Genomic DNA, 23,506 nt, shown 5'->3' with positions numbered 1-23,506 from the left:
ATGAATGGAGCCATACTAAACCCTGTGGATGAGCCACACGGCGCAGCTCACCCACAGTGTGGGTCTCACCTGCCTTTGGGCAAATTTGAATGCTTAACTGAGGGTTCTTTAATACCACCGGGTTGGGACTACTTCTTTATGGTTCTTCATTCAAAGCCCTCAAACTCCAGCACATACAAAACTCTGCAGCTCACCCACTCCTGTGATCACACTACCTGATGCTCTGTTGACTCCCTGTCACTCAGCACATCCATTTCATAGTCCTCCTTCTTACCCACAAAGTCCTCCATAATCGTCAGCCTCCGCTCCTCTGATGCCAACCTCCTGTCTCCTCCACCACTCAGGACCCAGCACCACACCTGGTGACAGAGCCTTCTCTATTGCTGCTCCCACACTCTGGAATCGTCTCCCCAAACACACCTGTGACTATACAGACCTATCCACATTCAAATCACATATCAAAACACAAATTTTTAGGACTGCGTTTAATGAGTGATCAATGTCCTGTTATGCTTATCCTGTGTTTTTAATGTCAAGTGCTTTGTACTGAAGTATTTTTGTTTTCACAGTTCTTTTTGGTATGCTTAATGTTTTTTTGTTTCATCCTTGTCTTTGAATTTTTAGAAAGGTATTATAGAAATAAAACATACATTATTATTTATTCAGGTTCATGGATCTTACACCTAGTCTGGTGTGAAGTAGGTCTTACGAGCTACGTTTCCATTAACCATAGACTTGTGTAAATTGAAATTACAAAAATTAATTTGCTTAATGGAAACGTGCCGATTTTGAAAAATTGGATAAAAGGTTTTAACACTAAGATGAGGTGGTTTTTCGGCCATATCCAAATTTATGTACTTTGCAAAACTGCACAGGAAACACTTTTTTCACATCAGAAGAGACATGTGATCAACAGCCAGATGTTACTACTGGGCAAAACAACAGTGGAGACCATAAGAAGTAGTAGGAAGGTGATGGTTTGTTTTTGTTCTTTTGGACATTGTGCAGCTGACTCCACCAGACCTCTCACAGCTTCACAGTTCATTCCAACGTGTTGAATCCATAACTCTTCTGTAAATTCACTAACCACAGTTTCCCGAAAATTGCAGCTGCTCCCAAGTAGGCGGGGAGCTGGTGTCGCTCCAGCATCTGAATAAAATGCAGACGTCACTTCTGATTGGCTGATAGGTGAAGAGTGTTAGCGCCATCACTGAATGGCGCTAAGGCGACTGATGTAGCTGTTTACATGATTTTTATGGAGCTTATTCATCTGTGATTTTAACGTAATTTTTTTATTTAATGAAAACACCACAATTACAAAATAGTGTACGTATTTTCAATTTGCGCACTTTTGTTATGGAAACACAGGTGTAGACTCCCAAGCAGACCTCTCTGTCCTCTGCTTTAGTAGTTTGATTCACCCCAGTGATTCAACGTCAAAGATATTGAAAACATTTTAGACTATCGGTCAAGATGAAGAATTCTTTTTACATTGGATATACTGGATATGTTTTACCAATGTGCCAAAATATTCTAAGTTACTTTAATAGAACAGAACTCTGTTGTGGTCAGTAATAATGATGGTGGAATGAAATGTCAATTTTTTCATGCTTCTCATTCTCACATTGAAAGGTCACTTGTTTGGGGTTTGCTTGATCAACTCTTAGGTCCTAACATTTTGAATCATAAAAGGCAACAAATTGTGAAGGCCACTGCAGGCACAGATAAGAAAGCAAAGGTCAGCTGTGTATGCACACATGGCGGCATGTACACAAAACATACACACCATGCAGTCTTAGGCTTTTAAAGTACACTCTGGGTGATATTTCTCCATAACAACATAGAGAATGCAATGAACTGTTTGGAAATTACATGATTTTCAGTGACTTCAAACAAAAAGAACAAGAAATGACTGGGTACTTTATGTCTAAAACTCATTTCACATCATATATCAGAAAATAACATGTAGCTACATGTACACCATTATGGAGCAATTGATCTTTCCACATCACACAATGTGATCTTTGCAGATTCTGGCACATGAACATTGTGGTCAACAGAATAAAAGACTTAAATTGATTCTCATATAAGCTGTCCAAATGTATCCAGGGCCTTAAACACAAAGTTGTTGTGCAGCACTCTCAGCATAGTATTATCTGCATAAAAAATAACCTGTTTCTCAGTTCAGATGCACACAGGAGGATCTAAGAATGTCTTCATTTTCTGCCCATCTACAGACTGAATGTCTGCAGTCTTCGCTTTGCATTATGCAATAGTTAATCACGCAACATACAATTGTGTAGGCCTGTCACGATAGCAAATTTTGCTGAACGATTAATTGTCTCAAAAATTATTGCGATAAACGATAATATTGTTTGAAGACCTTTTTACACTGGAAATGACATAATAATGCATGCGATTTCTTGCCAAAGTTAGATACACTTTATTTTCAAAAGAACACTAAACACTGGAACTGGTAAACATAATAAACAAAACAACCAAAAACGAAAATAAAATGGATTCTCAGTCTCCATTAACAAAAATTGTACTGAAAAAAACTAAACAGCATAAAGCCAAAGTGTAAATAAATACTGCATTCAACTAAAAGACTGCAGATTATGAAGTCTGTATATTATGTTTCCCTTCAGTAATAATTAGATTTAAATAGAGAAGATGGGCACATCCACTACCTGATGCAATAGTTCACACTATATGATTTTTTGCTCCTATTTTTCCCTTTACAACAATCTTAGCACGTTGGTCTTTCTAAGATTGTGTGGTGTGTTACGGTAGATTGTCGTTGCCGCTCTGATACAAATCAGAGGTTTTCCCCGACTGGGAGCTTTAACTACACCTGTTGAATGTGACAGGTAGCCAATCAGAAAGCTGATTCTCCTTGTGTTTTCTGAGGGGAAATTATGGAGGGGAATCCCAAACAGCTGACACGGGCAACACGAAGTCCAGCCGACGTGGAAACAACATTCATGTTTATTCAACATGCAAAGAATATAGAAATGACCAGGGGAGGAGTTGGAGCTAAATTGCTACTGCAGTTGATAAACCCGGTAACTTTTCAGCTGTTCTTCCTTAATGTGACGTAAATAGGTTATAATGATTTTCATTCAGTCAGGACTTTACGCTGACACTAGCCACATGCATTGCAGGTAGATTGTAGTAAAGTATTGATTAATACCTGGTTTTAAAATTAGTTAACTGGACTAGAAGCCATTATTTTGTGCCCATTGTTGGACACCACACGGCAGGACCGAACCCGATCGAACCGTTATACCTAGGATTTCTGTCGGCTAATGTGTGATCTGTCAGGTTTTAAAAATGAGCCGACAATCAGCCCACAGCTCTAAGATGGTGTAGTGTGCGCTGGGCTTTACACTAAGGAAATGAGGAAGGAGGGTCAGTGGAGAGCACCGGAGTTGAGCCTTTTTTCATTCAGTGTCATTAACAGAAAGAGGAAAAGGCCGGAAGAGACGATAATGCCGATAATTAAAATGACGTTGGTAGTTTTAATTTATCGTATGATTAATTGATTTATCGTTTATCGCGACAGGCCTACAATAGTGTGATCTTTCCTGAACAGAGGATCGTTGCTGCAGATTCCACACCTGTCTACAATCATTCCTTCATCTGCAGGGGATTTAAGAAGCTGTTGGATTATCTGTCTTTGCCTGACACTCAACTTTTTCTGGTAGAAAAGGTTCTCTGAGAATTTACCTTCTTGCTGTTTGATCAACTTCTTGACTACTTTCTATCCTGCTTCATGTTCTTGTCTCATGTTCCCTGCGCCTCCAGGTTGAAGTCATTCCTTGTGCTTCCACACCACCTCTGGGTCCTGCCATCAGATAGGATCCGATTTCCACACGCTCTGCGGTCATCCACCACAGCCTTCCACAGCTTTCATCAGTCTGCCTGCTTTCCAACAACCTCGGTATCAAAAACAAAACTTGCTCATCGAAAGCCAAAACTGTCAACATATGTATTTTATGGTCACTTATATGTAACTTTATATGTGGTTTTCATTCTTGTTTCTATTATCTTATCATCAAGGAAAATTAATACCAGAGTAAAAATACCAATGAAACGTAATAAGCTCATGTTACCGATCTATCAGTGATCAAACTATTGGAATGAAATTTGAATAGTTTGAATCCATGACTTCCCCAGCTCAGTTTATCAAAATCTTTTGTACACACATGTACCTTACATGTTGTCGTGGTTCAATGACTTTACTTCCGTCCTCACACTCTTTGATAAATGTTTGGGTTTTACCACAGTAGTGTGCATTGTCAGTGTACTGTACAGTAAAACCTAATAGATGCCATACATTTTATGTTGGTTTAAAAATAAAATATAAAATCCACTTCAAGGCTTTGTTACACCACAGGCTGCCTTCCAACAGTGTTAAACAAGCTCAGTTTATATTTACAGCTAAATTATTTATGACAGTGCTGACTATATTTGTCACCCTTTCATGACTTTAATGATGTTGAGTTATACAATAAATATAAAACTGTCAGCGGACTACCTTGGTGAAAACTGATAACCAACATAATTCATATAAATGGCTGCAGGATATGTGTGCTTTACCTCCAACAGCCACCCCCAACATACACACACAACACACACACTCAGTCTGAGTTATGTACTGGGTCAGGTGTTATGGAGAGAAATGTCAAGAATCTCTTTACCCAACCTCACAGTGACCCCAGTAAAGGTCAACACAAGTCAATGAAACCTGAGTCCCAGGAGCCAAACTATCTCTCTAACCCCTCACACACACATACTTGCCCAGATGGAGACTGGTGGTAATGATGTCAGGACAGGGTGTCAACCTTAAACTGTGAAAGAGAACAGACAGCTTGAGAACAAACCTTTGTGATATATAAGAAAATATATGGTCATTTCTAAATCTTTTTTGACTGGTTTTCTGGATAAATAGCTTGTGTGATGGTGGTAGAAAAGAACAAGACATGAAAGCAGATTTTAAGTACCTCAATGCAAAATATTGTGAAGTTAGTTCATATAAGCTAAAAAGAAACAAGATAGAAAAACATGAAATAATCAAAAGTAACACTGAAATGAGCTGAAACATTCAATTTAATACAAAATGTTCTCATATTTAATCAGTAGCTTTTCTTTACTGTTGTTCAACACTTCATTCAGTTTCACTTTTCTGAAAATGAGACGGGGAACAGTATTTAACATGAATAAAGTTGATCAAATCGAGAGAGAGGTCCATGCTAATGTTCTGACAACACTGACATGTCAGAAAGGTAATAGTCATGAGCAAGAACAATGCAGCAAAGTTCTTGTTTTCTACTGACAGACCAGTGCAGGCGTCATGCTGTCTTGTTGAAATCTGATCCAACACTTAAGTTTTCTGCTGAATGTACCAAAAACCATCATCTTGTTAAAATGACCAAAACTCTTATCGCAGCAGGTCAGGGTAAAAAAATGTTTCTTGGTTGACCCCTAAACCTTTCTTATCTTTCCACTCTGCATTCCACCATGTTCTCTGATTGTAAGTTTAGAATATTTGTTTGAAGGGATGAAACAAGCTGACCTTTTAAAGGAGAACACATATTGTATGTAATACCTTAATACCTTGGTTGTACAGCAGTATTTTCAGTATTGTGCTATTTGATGTTTCTGAATTTCTTTTCAGAAGCATAACATTAGGCTCATATTGAAACTTGCAAAGTAATGCTTATTGTCATTTTGCTCTTTATGGAGTTGCACTCAGTCTGCAACTCAGCTCAACTGTACTTTCAAAACCAGTGGTGGAGAAAGTACTCAAAAACTGTACTTAAGTAAAAGTACAAATACACAGGCAAAAATGTACTCAAGTAAAAGTCAAAGTACCACATTAACATTTTACTTAAGTAAAAGTAAAAAGTACTGGCTTTTAAAAGTACTTAAGTATTAAAAGTAAAAGTACTTTCTGAATACATAACCTAATCGCTAATATCATTAAGTGTGCCGATAGTATTTAATTTGAATACATCATAAATGGGCCATTTTAATAAACAATGTCACAGATTAAACATGTTCTTATTGTGTTTATTCTCTGTAAGAGTTTAGACTTAGATATGTGATTCTATGCATCATAATTTCAGGGATGGAAACATCTTATTTCCTGTCCTAACGTAGCATGAACTTCATTAGTGACATTTATTTAGAAAGAAATCCAACTGAAAGGGGATGGAACGAAGGTGTGGGGGGGAAGACATCGAGGAGCCACGTAGCAGAGTTGTAGTCAAGACCACTGAACACGAGACCAAGACCAGCGCCCTGCGCTACATGACACAATAAAATGAAGTGCACCTATCAAAATTGGTTCTCAGATTGATCTGAAAGATCCACATTTCCATAAAAACACCTAGATATAAATACTTAGAGCTGAAATATATTTAACCAGTATCAATTACAACTCATTTCATTCTGTTTTGCTTTCATCGCTGTGCTACAATCCGCAGAGGTCGCCTGCCACCCCTATAAAAATAACGCCCTGGGCGGTTGCCCATATTGCCCATGTCAGAAACTACAACTGTCTGCACCATTAAACCATGAAACATAGCAATTAACTGTAATTGCTATGTTACAATTACAGTTGTAATTGTAACATTACAACAACACTATGAACACTGTCCAACGGCGCAACAAGCAGAAGGAGCACCATGACTGTTCTCATCCTCCCTCCCACTGCATGTTTGCCACCATGACAGGAGACAAAATCAACCAATGAGCATGCTCTGTGTTCATACGTTCAACTTTTACTTATTCGGCAATTAAATAAATGTGTGTGTGTGTGTGTATATATATATATATATATATATATATATCTATATATATATATAGATATATATATATATATATATCTATATATCTATCTATATATATATATATATATATATATATATATATATATATATATAGATATATATATATATATCTATATATCTATCTATATATATATATATATATATAGATATATATATATATATATATATATATATAGATATATACATATATATATATATATATATATATACACACACACACACACATTTATTTAATTAGATATAGATATATATATATATATAGATATATACATATATATATATATATATATATATATAGCTATATATATATATATATATATATATATATATAGCTATATATAGCTATTGCAGTGTATACAAGAACAAAGAACGGCTCTCAGTGAGGCTTCAGTCCCATCAACCTTAGTAAAGATCCGTCCAGAAGAATCGGATCGTTCCTGAATCCACACAATAATTCAGCGCATGAGTGACAACTTTTTTTCATCGCAGATGCAACATGTGTCTCAGTACAGCTAGCTTTGCTAGCATCACGTCCACAGATCTTATCTTTCTTTAAGCTTTCCTTCCAAGTGACGCTAAAAGTTGGACAAAGTCCCACCGTCTGTGAAAGCGAAGCGCTGCTGGTTTTACATGTCGTCATATCTTATGATTTATGCAGCTATTATCGATTAGTTAGACATCTTCTCCCGCTCAGAGGAAACCACTGCGCATGTCTGGAGCTCCGCGTGCTAGTAAAGGGGGAGGCGATGTGTGACAACAGACACTAAGTCACGTTATTGCTTGGATTTTACGGCGCCACCTTAAAGTCCCTGAACTTCATATTTTAACGGACAAAAAGAGAGCAGTGCGACTTGGATGTAACGAGTAACGCGACACTTTTGTAGAAATGTAGTGAAGTAGAAAGTACAGATACTTACTGTAAAATGTAGTGGAGTAAAAGTAGAAAGTACCCATTATTAAATCTACTTAAGTAAAGTACAGATACATGAAAATTGTACTTAAGTACAGTAACGAAGTACTTGTACTTCGTTACTGTACTTGTACTTCGTTACTGTACTTAAGTACAATTTTCATGTATCTGTACTTTACTTAAGTAATGAAGTACTTTTCTTAACTTTAAGACCAAAGGTTGTGATAGACTTTTTTGCTGTCTGTCATTGTGACAGAGGCAATAACAAAAGAATAGTCAGGTGTTATTTACCCAATTTTTTTTAAATGACAAAAATGGCATATACAATGGCATTTCATTTTCATTCAGTTTAATATTCAACAAAAAACATCACATCAAGCACATGAATACATGTAACCGTTTCTCTACTGTGACAAAAATCTCTGACTGTGGTCCCAGTTAATGCATAGAAACAGTTTAATTATTTCTCTTACATCCATTTGTTTAGTCCTCTGTGTACTCTCCCTCACTCTTCCCTCACAGCGTTCTCTCTCTCTCCCTTCACACCTGCAACCTGTTAGCTAATTAGCCCAGGTCTTTTGTTCCAGTATTCACCCTCACAGTATTACCCTTCTCCTGTTCACACTCCTTCCTGGTTCCTCCTGTCAAATCCTGTTAAATCTTGTTGTTTCCCCGTCAGTAGTCTACTGTCCCTTTATCTTGGATTTTTCATTTTTGTGATGCTCTAGCTCCCTTAGTTTCATGTTATTTTTGCTAGTTTTTTGGTTTTTATTCCAAAGTTTATTAAAGTTGTCAACAACGGAAGACTTTTTAATCCAACCTAACACATTGGAGCCAGAGTCTGATCCAGAGCAGGAGAATGAAGAAGACCAACCTGCAGAAAAACACATTCAAATAAATGCATCACAACAGAGTTACTACTGTATTTACACCCTCAGCATCCATACCAGCTTTCATTTTAGCATTATTTCGAGCTTACTGCTTTACTGTGTATTAATTTCAATAGAAAGAAGGAACTGACACCTCAATCACACAAAGCATTTCAGAAAATTCCTCTTGATACTGGTGGAAGTTGCTAAAGTAGTGGTCCATAAGTGCTCCTGAATGAACTTTCCCCACTGATGTGGGTATATTCCAGAGAAAAACACAATTTAATCAGACACCTCAAAGAGTCTCTGATACCAGAGAGCGATTTAAGGAATCCTGTGGATTAATACACGCTAGAACCAAACATTTTGACTGGTTTTACTTGCAAGTTTGTCGCAACTGAACTTGGACTACAAAATCGCTGGGAGGAAAAAAAAAGAGGCACATTCACAAAACCGGTTAGCTGAACTTCATGACCTTATTTAAAAGTTCAACAGCAAATGCAATGATGTCACAGGCAAAAAAACATTATAGCGAATAGAGAAAAATGAACAGGCTGAAAAATATTTTTACAAAAATATATAACCCAAATAGAATATAAAGATTTCTATGCAATTCTGGGAAAGAAAAATATTAAACCTTTTTGCACCCTTAGAAACTCAAAGTAAAAAAAAAATGTATGTAAGGGCTACAAAGGTGGATTTTGAATAATATATCCCCTTTAATACAGATCTAGGAAAGCAACTAGATTAAAATTGGTTCCAGTCGTTTAACTTAAAATGTCTATTTAGACCTTCGATTAGTGTTCCAGTTTGTTATTCTCTATAAATTTGTCTAAGTTCAATAATGTGATACAAATATGATTTTATGTTTATTCAGTCATAAGGCATCGGTATATCACCCGAGAGGGCGGGGTTCGAATCCAGTCTGGGTCCTTAGGCAAGACCCTTCAAGCTACTGCCTACCTCATACCATGAGAGACACCAAAATGCATAACATGCCGGCTCAGACGTCGCCCGGCCAAACAAGGTCTGCGTCAGGTGTTGGGGAACCAGAGCACCTTGATGACAAATGGGCTACTGGAACAAGACGGAAATGGGCGAGAGATGAAAATGTGGATCTGTTGGAATGCTACTACTCAAGTAACCCTAATCAGAGAGGTTACATGAAAAACTGGACAAACTCACCCTGAATGGTTAACTGAAGGGCGGACAATCCTAATCCAGAAGGATCCATCAAAGGGTCCAGTCCCACCCAACTACCGACCAATAACCTGCCTCTCTACAACATGGAAGCTCATGTCAGGCATCATAGCGGCCAAGATAAGCAAACACATGGATAAACACATGAGCACGGCACGAAAGGTATCGGTGTAAATAGCAGAGGAGCCAAACACCAACTCCTCGTAGACCGCACAGTTGCCCGAGACTGCAAAACCCAACACACCAACCTGTGTATGGCTTGGATTGATTACAAGAAAGCCTATGACTCAATGCCGCATACTTGGATCATTGAATGCTTAGAGATGTATAACATCAACAGGACTCTGAGAGCCTTCATTACAAACTCAATGAGGCTGTGGAAAACCACCCTTGAAGCCAACTGCAAACCACTTGCACAAGTGTCAAATTATCACAGCCAAATTATCAACTACGGATACCGACTCAAAAATGGGGCCAACATCAGTCACCTTCTCTACATGGATGACATCAAGCTGTATGCCAAGAGTGAGCGAGACATCGACTCACTGATCCACACCACCAGGATCTACAGCACGGACATTGGGATGTCATTCGGACTAGAGAAGTGTGGTCGGCTGATCACAAAGAGGGGGAAGGTCATCTGCACAGAAGGGGTCTCACTCCCAGAAGGAACAATAGCAGACATAGAGGACAGTTACAAGTACCTAGGTATACCACAAGCAAATGGCAACCTCAATGAGGTCACAAGGAAAGGAGCCACAGCTAAATACCTCCAACGAATAAGGCAAGGCCTGAGAAGCCAGCTCAATGGCAAGAACAGAATAGCTGGCCAAAGGAGGAGATAAAAACCACAGATATTAAGACTAGAAAACTACTAACAATGCATGGAAGGTTCCATCCCAAATCCAGCACCCTGAGATTTGGGATGCTACCAGGCTACCAGGCTACAAAGCCTGGTAGCCTGTCCTCTACCAGGCTTTGTCTGGTAGAGGACAAAGCCTCAACAGACAATGTGCTCAGTGAATATCTCAGACAACAGGGAACGGAGGTTGAGGTGCCAGAGATACCATCATGGGAGGACAAGCCCCTACATGGGATGTACCACCAGCAAATAACCCAAGTGGCTGATATCAGTAAATCCTACCAATGGCTGGAAAAAGCTGGACTCAAGGACAGCACAGAGGCCCTCATCCTGGCCGCCCAGGAACAGGCCCTAAACACCAGAGCAATAGAGGCCCAGATCTACCACACCAGACAAGACCCAAGGTGTAGGTTGTGCAAGGAGGCCCCTGAGACAGTCCAGCACATAACAGCAGGGTGCAAGATACTGGCAGGGAAAGCGTACATGGAACGACATAACCAGGTTGCAGGCATAGTGTACAGAAACATCTGTGCAGAATGTGGACTGGAAACCCCGAGATCAAAGTGGGAAACACCCCCAAAGGTGACGGAGAACGCCAGAGCTAAGATCCTGTGGGACTTCCAGATCCAGACAGACAAAATGGTAATGGCGAACCAACCAGACATTGTCGTAGTGGATAAACAACAGAGGAAAGCCGTTGTGGTAGATGTAGCAATACCAAGCGACTGCAACATCAGGAAAAAGGAGCACGAGAAACTAGAGAAATACCAGGGCCTCAGGGAGGAACTGGAGAGGGCCTGGAAGGTGAAGACCACAGTGGTGCCTGTGGTCATCGGGGCCCTCGGGGCAGTCACCCCCAAACTGGACCAATGGCTACAACAGATCCCAGGAACAACATCAGACATCTCAGTCCAGAAATGTGCAGTCCTTGGCACAGCCAAGATACTGCGCAGAACCCTCAAGCTCCCAGGCCTCTGGTAGAGGACCCGAGCTCAGAGATAAGAACCACCCATGGTGGGTGAGAAGGAGAGTTTTTATATATTGTTTTAATTTAACAAAATCTGAAAAATCCAGCCCTTCATGTTTTCATTTTTTTTCTTCATGAAAAGACTGTCAACCTTCTTCATATAAGAGCAAACTAAGGGCTTTCAGAAAATGGTTGCTTATCAATTACCATTAGTCAATCAATATGATCAATCAACATTAGATCAACTCATTAATCAATAACTTGCATAGTACTACTTTCTGATTGAGCATTATCCATTTGCCCCTTTTTCATTTGTGGAACAGGAGAAGTACTGAACTGCAACTACACTGTTTCTGAATAAAGATTCATCCACTGTCCATACGCATCTGTAATAAAAATCCCTTCTTGGTTCTGGTACCTATCAAACCTGGTCCACTGCTGCCCTCCATAGAGCGCCAAATAACAGAAAGCTAAATGAAAGCATCAGTAACCTTAATATTACACTGGATTGTTGAAAACAGTGATGTAAACTCATTGACATTCGGTATTTATGGTGAGGTGGGGCACATTGAGGTAAGAGCCATGTCAAAAACAACCATAAAAGGAGGATGGACTCAAGAAACCTTGCAATTATTCAACAACCCCTTATCCACAGTGAGAAAAATGGGAAGCCATATATATTTTACAACAAATAGAGGTTACCAACTGAACTATTCACATAAAGACTGGAACTGACACAAATGGAACACAAAATAAAGGTTTCTGTGGTGACTCACAAACAGTGGATGGAAAAACAGTGAACTGGCAACCTCAACCTGACCCTGCAACAATAAGGATGCAGACAAATACAACGAAATCTGTCTCTCTTGTGTCCAATGGAGTCATAAAAGTGGAATGAGCAACTTCAAACCGACCCTATAATTCAGCCAGCAATAAAAAATACTCATGTCAGCAGTGTCATAAAAGTCTTTATGCCTTGCAACCTCTTTCATATTGTTCTGGGTTCTAAGCGGGGAAGGTCTCTGAGGGGTTTATCAAACCAAACCATTTCTTACCAGTGATAACATGCCATGACCTCATTGTCTGGCCTCTTGGAAACACTGAAGGGAAAGTTCTGCTTCTCCCACATCCCAAACATTGTATGATAGAGTCATGACGAAAGGATTACAAAATTCCCTCTGCATTCCTCATAATACAGTTATTAGAGTAGAAGCCTGTACGTGTATTTACCTAGAATTATCATAGTACGAAAGCTCAGTGAAATAACCGGTCAGTCAGTGTATCAGTGTATTTCAGATATTTTGTTGCTTAGTTATCAATTAAAAGCAGATTTATGGAATATTTTTCTTTAACTATACTTACTGTATATTGTACCTTAAATTGGTTTGGTTTAATTTTGTTATACAATTCTGAATAGTAAAAATAATTGGGAGATATGATATAGGAACACAAAATGAACTAGAACTGCATGCAGGTCTCAGCTGGTTCCTCACAGCTGGTATCTGTGCTCTTGGAACCGGGACACCCTGCAGTTCGATGATCCACTTTGCTGTAATCTCACCTGATTTGTGGCCAAATGTCTTGGACACTCGGATGAATAGCAGTGTAGAGCTGTCCACTGACCACTACCTGGTGGGGAGTTGACTCTGGTGGTGGCAGAGGATGCTGGTCAGACCTGGCAGGAGGAGCACAAATATTTGACACCAATTTTGTAAGATTTGAAGAAGGTGTGGGGGGCAACTTCATTCAGGATGTAAGGTTGTAAGGATGTAAGGATGTAAGGATGTAAGGATGTACGTTAATGTGGCAGACAAGCCTGAACATCTATGACTGTTTGTCTCTTCTGGTGTGATGTATCCTCTGACCTCATGTCCTCTGTGCCCTCCCCACACACACTTACTGGTCTGCTTGCTCTGTTGGTCTGAGATAAACAAACTATTGTGCTCCATTCTTTCAGCACCTTTTCTCTCTCTCTCTTTCTGTGTGTGTGTGTGGGGGGGGGGAGGCGCGCAGGCGTGTGTGTGTGAGAATTGAAACAAAATTTTGCCTTCCACAAGAACCCACAAGCATATTTAATGTTGGATCAGTTCTGAAATTCATATATCCATTCATTTTCTTCTGCTAATCCAAGATCAGGTCACTGGGGTAACAGACCTACGACTGACGCTCCTCTTCAACACACTAATGCTAATTCTGGGGTACCGCAAGGTTGTCCCAGTCCGGAAGGCATACATAGTCTGTCTCTGCCAGCTGTAACAGGAAACAAGGTTTTTACCCTCCACAATCTGTTTTTAAGTACAAACAAGATTTCATAATATAAGCTACACAGACTCTAAAGGAGCCATCTCCTTACAAGAAAAGGATTTATAAAAGAATGTGTAACTATAAGATTACTTGACAGGAAATAAAGAATTTTACATTAGGTTAAGAAACTCTAGTGGTGTATGTACAGATAAAGCCATTTATCAACATCATTTAACTTTTATTTGTACTTTATTTCTTGTGTTTTACTTCATGGGTTTTAAAACATGTTCCAGTTGTTCACTTCAAGCACAAGATGAGCTGGAATGTCTGACCTGATAACTTTCTGCACACTGTGTTCTGCCTGACCTCTGACCTCAAAACAGTGGCTCGCTGACAAGCAAAGTTTTTAAAACTGCAGAAAGGCTTTAAGTTGGGTTTTAACTTTTTTTTATCATTACTTATTTTTGGCAATGTTGTAAAATGGTCAGATTTGTTGATGTTAACAGGTAGTTTTGTAAAATGATCGATAACTCTGGCATATCTCTCTTTTAGTACTTTAAACTTTAAATTGTAGTTGTGTATTATTTGCAGCAGACACCTTTCAATAGGAGGCTACCTGTTAAATGGTACTGTATGTAAAGCAGGAATGGAAGGCTCAAGATTGATCTTGGTCTCATTCTTTTTATCTTTTTCTCTCAGTCTTGAGGTCGATCTCGGTCTTGGTCTCATTTGACAAACTGGGTCAAGACTGATTTGAGATGAGAGGTTTTTGTCAAGATTACAAAAACATAACTTCCTTTTTGTCTTCACCTGCAGAAGTACTACAGTTTTGCTAATGATGAAATCGTGTTGCATGTGATACCAGACCGTGTTTGGTCCTTTGATTTTAGAGACCATGTCTATGTATTCATGGTCTAGCTTTTTGTTGAGCAAACACCTGTAACCTGACTGTAGAAAATTATCACATTTGCTTTTGAAAAATTTAATAAAAATAAAACACCCAAGCATGTAAAGCTCTGACCACCTGGGAGTAATCAGACATGAAGTCTGATCGGGTTGGCAAAAGGCTTAGGGGGGCCAAGCACCACCTTCCACGTCTAGCTCCTCCTTGAAGCTGCAGTTTCCAAGCCAAGCCAATTTTTGCATGGTAGAACCTCCCTCCTCCCCACTGCGATTCCCCCAATAGGCTCCTTCAAACTAGCAGCAGCAACAATTATCAAACACCTGGTGGAACTGTGCATATGCAAAGCTCATTTTATTACTATTATTATTATTATTATTATTATTATTATTATTATTATTATTATATTTCTCAGTCAGGTGCTTGGTGAATATTTTCAAATGCTTAGCAGAGGAACGTTGTTGTGATCATGTACTATAGGAGGTGTGTTGGAAAGAGCAGGAGTTTCTTAAAGAGACAGAGGCCCAATTTCAAGGCATTAAATTACAAAGTCAAATTTATTTTGAGTCATGTTTGATATATGCACTCACCGAATATTAATGAGTAAGTAAACATCATTTATTTTAAGTAAGCAATATGAAGTAGTACCAGTAACAAAAAATTAACTTCATGTAACTTAAATTAGACAAACCAATTTTCTTGTCCTTTTCTTTCTCTCCCACTTCTTTTTTTCATTAAGGTTTTATTGGCTCTGGTGGTCTTTATATAAGAATAATCAGACAGGAAAGTGGAAGGAAGTCATGTGGGAAAGGTCATCAGGCTGAACCTCAAACCTGTGTCAGGCGCATTGAGGACTGAGGCCTCCATATTTGGGTTGTGCTTTATCCCTGCACCACCATAACAGCCCTCTCTCCCACTTCACAGAATTTCTAATTACATCAAATATTTGAAATACATAAAGTATTCTAAAAATATTCTGTCTGATAAAACATAAATTGAAAATGAATTCCCTATTTCTCTTAGCCATCACTGTCGTTTGCAGGTGTGTCTTGTGCATCAGATTTTCAGGAATACCAGAAAATAAATGTTCTGCCCTGGAACTTTTGCATGTAGAAAAAAAATTAATTAATTGCATTGATGCCTCCCCACAACCCACCCAAAAAACAAGAAAACACACAAAAAAGTTAGTTGACAAGCTTAAGATAAAATGATACATGGAGACTTCTGATGTTCTGTTATGTAAATGCGTTCTTATTCATGGAAACACCAGGATTATCTCTTTATCATGAGTCAGATGAGATAAATCACTGGCTCTAGAAAAGAAAAGCTTCAAGTAAAGCATTTGTATTTGGATGGATGCAGTGTTGAGCCAAAGTACTTGGAAAAAAACGCACAATTATCAAAAACTTACTTTTTCTAAATTAATACAACCCAAGTAGAATGAGTTGGAGAGACTTTTCAACTACAAATTCCAAGTATCTTACTCAAAGTGAGTGTTAATAGTAATTTGATGAAAACTGATTTAAGTCAGTTTACTATTTCCATTTAAATACAATTTTGCATTTACAGTGTAGAAAGTATAATTGTACTTGAATCTAAAATGGTTTAGTCTTAAAGTAATTTTGAAAGACTTAACAAATGCTAGTGTTAGTGTATGTCACTGTGTGTATTTTGGAGAGAGAGGGAGATAAGGTGATGATTGAGCGTGCCACCCAGGCTCCAGGACACGCATCCCTGGACCATGAGTATGCAGGGGATGAAGAGGAGCAGGAGGTAGAGTCTGTTTACGTGTTTAGATATCCTAGAGGGTCTCTAAAGGTCACCAGATGCAGATTCCAAACAGAAAACCCCGGCTGAGATTCAAACCACGTCCTTTCTGCTGCAAGGCTACAGTACCGGATAACTACTTATCCTTTTATGTACAACAGTCCATCTGTTGTCTATACCTGCTTTTTCCAGCATGGCTCTGGGCAGATCCTTTGCAGGGCAACATAGAAATATTTAACCATACTCCCACAAACTCCCTTTTAAGGACTAATTAATAAGGAGAATTAGTTCAACATACACTGTGAAACCCAATAGGATATCTTAATAACAGAAATAAGTTGAAATGACTTATTTTTAGAAAATGTTGAGGTAGCTCATGTCTAACAAGTAATTAAACTGAGAAATGAATTTTTGAAGTTATTCAGTTGTTTTTAGTGCAGCACAAACTGCAAGATGTGATTAATATTTCAACTTTGTTACATTGACTCATTTTTGGTTAAGTTGACTTTACATCTAAAATGAAAACCCAACCTGGATTATTTATGGCCTATCATTTGTTTTTTTTTTTACACATGATTGTCTTTACTTTTTGTTTATCAATCAAAATGTGCTGAACAAGTATAATTAAAAATTCATCCAAATACATTTTTTTATGATCCCCTACAGAAATTGAGTTCTGGGATAAAAAAATGCTTGAAAAGTTCAATTTTTGCTGCGACACAATGCATCAAACTGCGTCTTGTCAAATGCTTTCTCCACTTATAGTCAGGCAGAGTTGCTGCTCACAACTGCGCATAGATCAGCAAAACCCGTCCCAAACAGCTCAAGCAACCAAACCAGTCTCTTTTTTAAAAACGCAATAGACACTAAAGCAACATAATTAAATCTCCCTTTTGTCCGTCTGTATCCAGCAGAGAGATGTGCAGTGCAGCAGATTTAATTCGTCATGCAGGGCTGGTCTAATGATGAATGAGGCCTTGAGCAGAATTTGACTTGGGGCCCCTCTTGCTGCTAAGAACATCAGCACCACTAACAGCATTTCACCTATGCTGAAACCACTAAATCAAATTTAACAGTATTGACATTCTCAATAAACAAATGTTACATTTCTATATCTGTGGTCTGTGTTAAAATGTTAGCATTTATGGGGCCCCTGAAGGCCTCGGGGGGCCTTAAGCACCTGCTTAGTTCATTTATGCAATGGGCTGGTTCTAAATGTGTTAGACATTACATCATATCCGACACACATTGTGCCATCACCAGCAGAAACGAAATAAGCCCTTTTTTTGTCACAAAATTTAGCTTTAAGAGTCAGTACAGCTTTCACACACTAACATTTCTTGTTTTGAAAAAAATTTTTTTTAGCTGTTTGCATAAATTCTTTGAGTAAGCTTAATTCATTTTAGTGTAGAATAATATCAATTCAACTTGCAGTTAAGTTGCACTAAAATTTTGGGTTAACTAATCAACCCAGTGACCCAGAAAACATTGCAATTCTACACATTATCACTTCTAAATGCTTATAAAAGCAAAAGAAAGAATCCACCCTCAAGGGATTGACAGAAGAAGATTTATTTGAGGTAGCTTTATGTAAAAAAACAGGACATGATTGGAAGTTTGTTTAAGGCATTAATACTAATAAAATTGCTCTCACCTAAAAAAATCAGTACATTAAAATATTATGTTTACATTAGATATTTTTTGCTTTCTAGGGACAACAATATTCCACATGGGCAAAGCTGCTCACAGATGTGAACTGAACAATTAAAGTGTTCATTCTTAGTATTCTCAAGTTGTGAAGGATTTTCATCAGATCAAAACATGTTGCTAAATTCAGAACCCATCTTTGCACATCCTACAGCTGGAAAGGAATAACATCCTGAACATTTTGGAAAAGTTGAAATGAAAAGCATTACATTATATGAAAAACTGGATTTTCTTCACTCTGCTCACGCTCAGAAACATAACCACAATCACCAAAAATGCACCTGTTTTTAACTAGAATATCCAAGACTTTGATATTCTGATAGGGTTGAAATAAGTGACAGACTGGTGTTATTCTGAGAACTGAAACTTTCTGCAGTGAGTTTATCTGGAAACTCATTGTTTGCGTGCACAGGCCACAACTGCATGAACAGTCTGAAACACTTAGAACAGCAACCAAAAAACCTGATTTGGAATAATCTCATTGTACTGCAGAGCTCTCATTTCAACAATGAAAATACAGGCATGACTTTGTCATAGAAGCTGCTAGAATTTTACAGCATAAATTGTTACACCAAAGTAATAGCAATGTCTTCACTGATGTTTAATCATAGCTTGTATAGAGAATGAGATCAAACTCTGTATGTGTGCTCTGTGTTGAGGACTAGGTAAGTTTTAACAACATAACATGGTGACCCATTTCAGGTCCCTGAATCTGCTGGCTAATGGAAAGTAAAACTCTTACAGACAGAACACAAATGCATCTTTTTTAAGCAAATTAGACAGAGTAACAATCTTTGAAAAATACTTTATAAAATAGATTCTATCTACTTAAACAGCCCCAATCCCTGTGAACCCCAATAATTTCCACTTTTTTTAGAGATTTGGCAGAATATAAAACCTTCATCACAGTTATACTTATTTACTGAAAGAGGGCATAGTTAATTTAAGTTCTTACATGAAACGACATTCAAAGGTTTTCAAGCATTTGCAAACGGTGTAATTTGAAACAAATGAAACTGATGGGAAATAACACAGTCCGTTCATTTTGACATGTAACAGGATCTGTTGAACAACAGGCTGTTCAGTTCGGGTCCTATTTGATCCAGTTCGAGTGTTGCAGTATCCCAAAATACACTTTTTGGTTTTGCGCAACTGAGATCTTTAGGGTTTGTCTTGGAAAATTCTGGAAAGCTAAGAATTAAAATATCCTGTTCATATTTGCAGATATTTTAAAACATGTCACTCTATTGTCACTATTGTGACTTTTTGGATACCTGGACAAACTCATGGGGCTGAGCGAGATCTCTTTTGTTGTTGTTGTTCGTTTGCTATCAATAAAAATCAAGTGATGAAAAAATGATAAAAGCAGCGTTCACGACACAAATGTATTGATTAATGTAAAACTGTTTGGCAAAAATGTAATAAAATAAGATGCACAGAATCCAGGAGAGTATGTGTTGTGCAAAAACAACAGCTGGAGGAAATCAGCAAAGAAAAAAAAAACAGAGGTTGCTAGATATTGCCCTCGGATGTACAAGTCTGGAGAACGGAAATGTGTTTCTGGATCACAGTAATAAAAAAGTGACGCTCAGACTACGTCTCGGAGCTCGGCGACGCTCCCGGGGAGGTGGATAGAGAAGAGTGGTCCGTGTCCTCCAGGTCCTTGACAAACCCGCTGCGGGTCTCGGATGAGTAGGAGCGCGCAGTAGTGCCCGCTCCTTCCCGTTCGCGTTTCTTCTGCTTCATTCGTCTGTTCTGGAACCAGATCTTCACCTGGGTCTCGTTCAGTTCCAGTGTTGCTGCTATCTCCACGCGCCGCGCCCGCGTCAGGTACTTGCTGAAGTGAAACTCCTTCTCCAGCTCCGTCAGCTGCCGCGTGCTGAAGTTGGTTCGCATGGCGTTGTTGTGAACTCCAGTGAGACCAAAGTCCGACACTTTGACTGAGAACAAGGGAATATGTCACATTTTTAATTGACTTATTTTATTTGATGAATATTAATTCAAATAGCATGTATAAAAATGTAAATAAATTATCCATTTGCGTAAACACTCGATCTCTCGTGTCTGATTTGAGTCATTTCATAATTGTATTAAAATGAATCAACATTTAATAAATATCTGGTTGGACTTCCAACATTTACCTGAATTAATCTCGATGGAATTTTCATTAAAGTGTTCGGGTGTTTTTATCCTAATTCCAACTTGTATGAAAAGTATAAACATGTAATTAAAAATCCAGAACAGCCGGACATGGGGAGCTGAGCAGCTGAGGCAGAGTACTTTGTTTAAACAGATAACAGCAGGACTTCCCGTGGAGAAATAACCCGTCTGGTAGATCAATTTGAAAGAGAGAGAGAGCAGAAGAGTGATCAGATGTCAGACCAAAGCGGTGTCACTAAATCTGTTTTTTTCTTCCTGTGAATAATCCATCTCAATTCATGTGCGAACTCTCCTAGCTTTTAAAATTGAGAATAAAACAAAGACGACGCATTTTAGAAAACTGTAAAGCGAGATTTTGTATATTTAAAACAGCAAGTTGCTTCAAAATGGACTTTTAGAAACTTAAGTCAATCTATCTATCTATCTATCTATCTATCTATCTATCTATCTATCTATCTATCTATCTATCTATCTATCTATCTATCTATCTATCTATCTATCTATCTATCTATCTATCTATCTATCTATCTATCTATCTATCTATCTATCTCTATACATTGTTTTACCCGCCAAATATACATCTCTTCATTCATAAATAAATAAATAAATAAATAAATAAATAAATAAATAAATAAATAACTCACGGCCTGTTTTCGGGGGATTCCTCTTCACCTTCATCCAGTCAAAGGTTTGCCCCTGTCCCGACTGCTGACTGTCCTCATCTTCTCTCCCTCGGTCCTGGGATCCCGCCAGTTCTCCATACCCTCCTGCTTGCGGGAACCCCAGATAAGCCACTGTTTCCAGACCCCCGCCAATCTGCTGCGGGTACTGAGAGCTGGCAAGAGGGCCCTGCGGCCCGCAGTACGACCCGGAAAGGCCGCTGTAGCTGGGGCCGACAGCTGGGGTGGAAGTAGGAAAGGCTGATTGATGGTAGTAAGTGGAGGCCACCGACTCCTCCATAAAATACTGAGGCTGGACGGAACTGGGAGGACCCGTGATGGCTACATACTCTGAGTTTGTAACACACGTCTGACCTGCGTAGGCCCCGGATGTGCATCCACTGCCGTTTGTATACTGAGTCAATAATCCACTCTGAGAGCTTTGGTTCTGGTGATGTTGGAAGCCGTTGTGTGTGTGCGGTTGCTGCTGATGCTCCAGATGATTTACTGGATGCTGCTGATGATGCTGGCTCACTCCTCTGGTCTCGTGCGCCTCTCCAATGTCCGCTGCGGTGTTTCCGTACACCCCTCCGTCTGCGTTGTACCCGCTGTCACCGCCGGCCCCGTTCACCGGGACAGAGGAGCCGCTGAGGCCCGTGTGGAGAGACCCGGGGGCCACTGAGAGGCCATGGTGCTGATCCAGAGGAAGGTGGTGGTGATGCAGATGATGATGATGATGATGATATCCAGGTTTAGGGGCAGGATAAGATCCGTTGCCTGGTCGGTTACAAATAGAGTATTCCACAAAGGAGTTCATGTTGTCCATGAAGATCCGTAAAGCTGAAAGTTCTCCTTAAGCAAGAACAACAAGCCAACGAAAGGCGAAAAGAAAAAAGGGGGAGAAAAATCAAATCAGATAATGAAAATGTTTTCAAATGTAAACAACATCATGATAAAGAAAATATACGGAACAGTTGGGAAAAAGAAAGGCCAAATAAATGAGCTGAAACCAGCTGAAACAGTGAAACCATCACATCCCAAACAACCGAGTCACACATGAATCATGTCCTCTGGTGTGCTGCGGTTCAGGCCGTTGATGCGTGAACGGAGGGCCCTGCTGTCACTCAACCTGGAGTTTCCAGACGCTCGTCGGTGCCAGAACAGAACAACGCGAGAAGACGCGCACGACTTGAGACGCCTCTTTACTCGCTTTCCTTCAATTCTGCTCCATTCTGTATTTTTTCCTTCAGCTGCTCTACTTTTCCTCTTCTTCTATTCTCTGTCTTCCTCTCCTTTGTGTTACATGTTTTCCACTTCTTTTCTTCTCTTCTACCTCTGTCGCGGGTCATGTGACATGTCGCCTATGGTGACCAGGGCAGAAGTTGTCAGCTGGCCACACTAGCGAGAGAAACAGTGTAGTGTATGTGTTCGTTGGTGTGTGTGTGTGTATGGGTGCTCGTGCGTGCGTGGCGGGGGAAGTACAGAAGGTCGGGATTCTCAGAAGAAGCGGAGTTTATGTGCGCGCGCGTTGGTTCTGGCGCACACGCCTCATCCATCACTCTGCGTGGCATTAGCACGACAAAGAGGCTTCAATCAAACCGGCCCATCAATCTGATATCAGCGCGGATCTGTCAGAGCAAATAGAGGGTCGCAGAATAAAAGAGGAGCTGTGAGCTGGTCTGCAGACCTCCTCCCAACAAAACGCTCCCAGAGCAGAACAGAGCAGAACACATCTGAAAAAGCAAAAGATACTAAGGTACAGGATTCCACCACGCAGAGAGCCTGAGGGATTCCTCCGGGATTATGAGTTCCCATTTGCTCTGATGTGTCTTTTACAGTTACAAAGTGTAATGATTGTGTATCATTTTGATGTATCTGAACTTTCAGTTTGACCGATGTCACAGCATTCCACTTAATTTATTTCTGAAAACATGTCAGTGTTATTTTTATGTGATGGTTCAGACTCACAGGAAGCAGCACTTAGAGGCTTCATGTCAAACCTCAGTGCGGGATGGGATCACTGAACTCAAAATATGGCTTTGGCTTGAAGAAAAGTTAGTGGAAAAAACAGCTAATCATCAAAAAGTGAATGGATGGAATTGATATGAAGGTGTCCATGTTTTATGCTAATAAGATCCATATATTGGGGGAAATTAAATCTGCTGTCAAATCTGGATCATGGAGAGCTCAGATAAGGAATTAGGCTTATTCCTGTAAAAAAGGTTGATGTTCTTTTTTCCCTTAGTATGTGTGAATAACAGCAGTAAAACGGCCAAGAATTGTCATTGGAAGTCTAAAGGTTATTTTTACATTTCATACCCTCCATTTATTAGAACCTTTTAAGAACCGGCATTCAATAAACACTCCATGTGTTACTTTTCATGTTGTCCACGACATTTCCAG

The 23,506-nt window shown here is 39.3% G+C and overlaps 1 protein-coding gene across 1 annotated transcript; it reads right to left on the bottom strand.

The window, feature by feature from the left end:
* Positions 1–19,797: 19,797 nt before the first annotated feature.
* Positions 19,798–21,929, bottom strand: hoxb1a (homeobox B1a). Its single transcript, XM_028023974.1, has 2 exons — positions 21,092–21,929; positions 19,798–20,224 (listed from the first exon to the last, which is right to left on the bottom strand). The coding sequence occupies exons 1-2, from the start codon at positions 21,927–21,929 to the stop codon at positions 19,878–19,880; spliced, it is 1,185 nt and encodes a 394-aa protein (XP_027879775.1). The 3' UTR covers positions 19,798–19,877.
* Between the last annotated feature and the right edge of the window lie 1,577 nt (positions 21,930–23,506).

This window comes from Xiphophorus couchianus, chromosome 7 (genome assembly GCF_001444195.1).
Source record: "Xiphophorus couchianus chromosome 7, X_couchianus-1.0, whole genome shotgun sequence".
Taxonomy (NCBI): domain Eukaryota; kingdom Metazoa; phylum Chordata; class Actinopteri; order Cyprinodontiformes; family Poeciliidae; genus Xiphophorus; species Xiphophorus couchianus.
The sequence above is the reverse complement of the archived record's forward strand: the minus strand, read 5'-3'. Positions and strand labels throughout refer to the sequence as shown.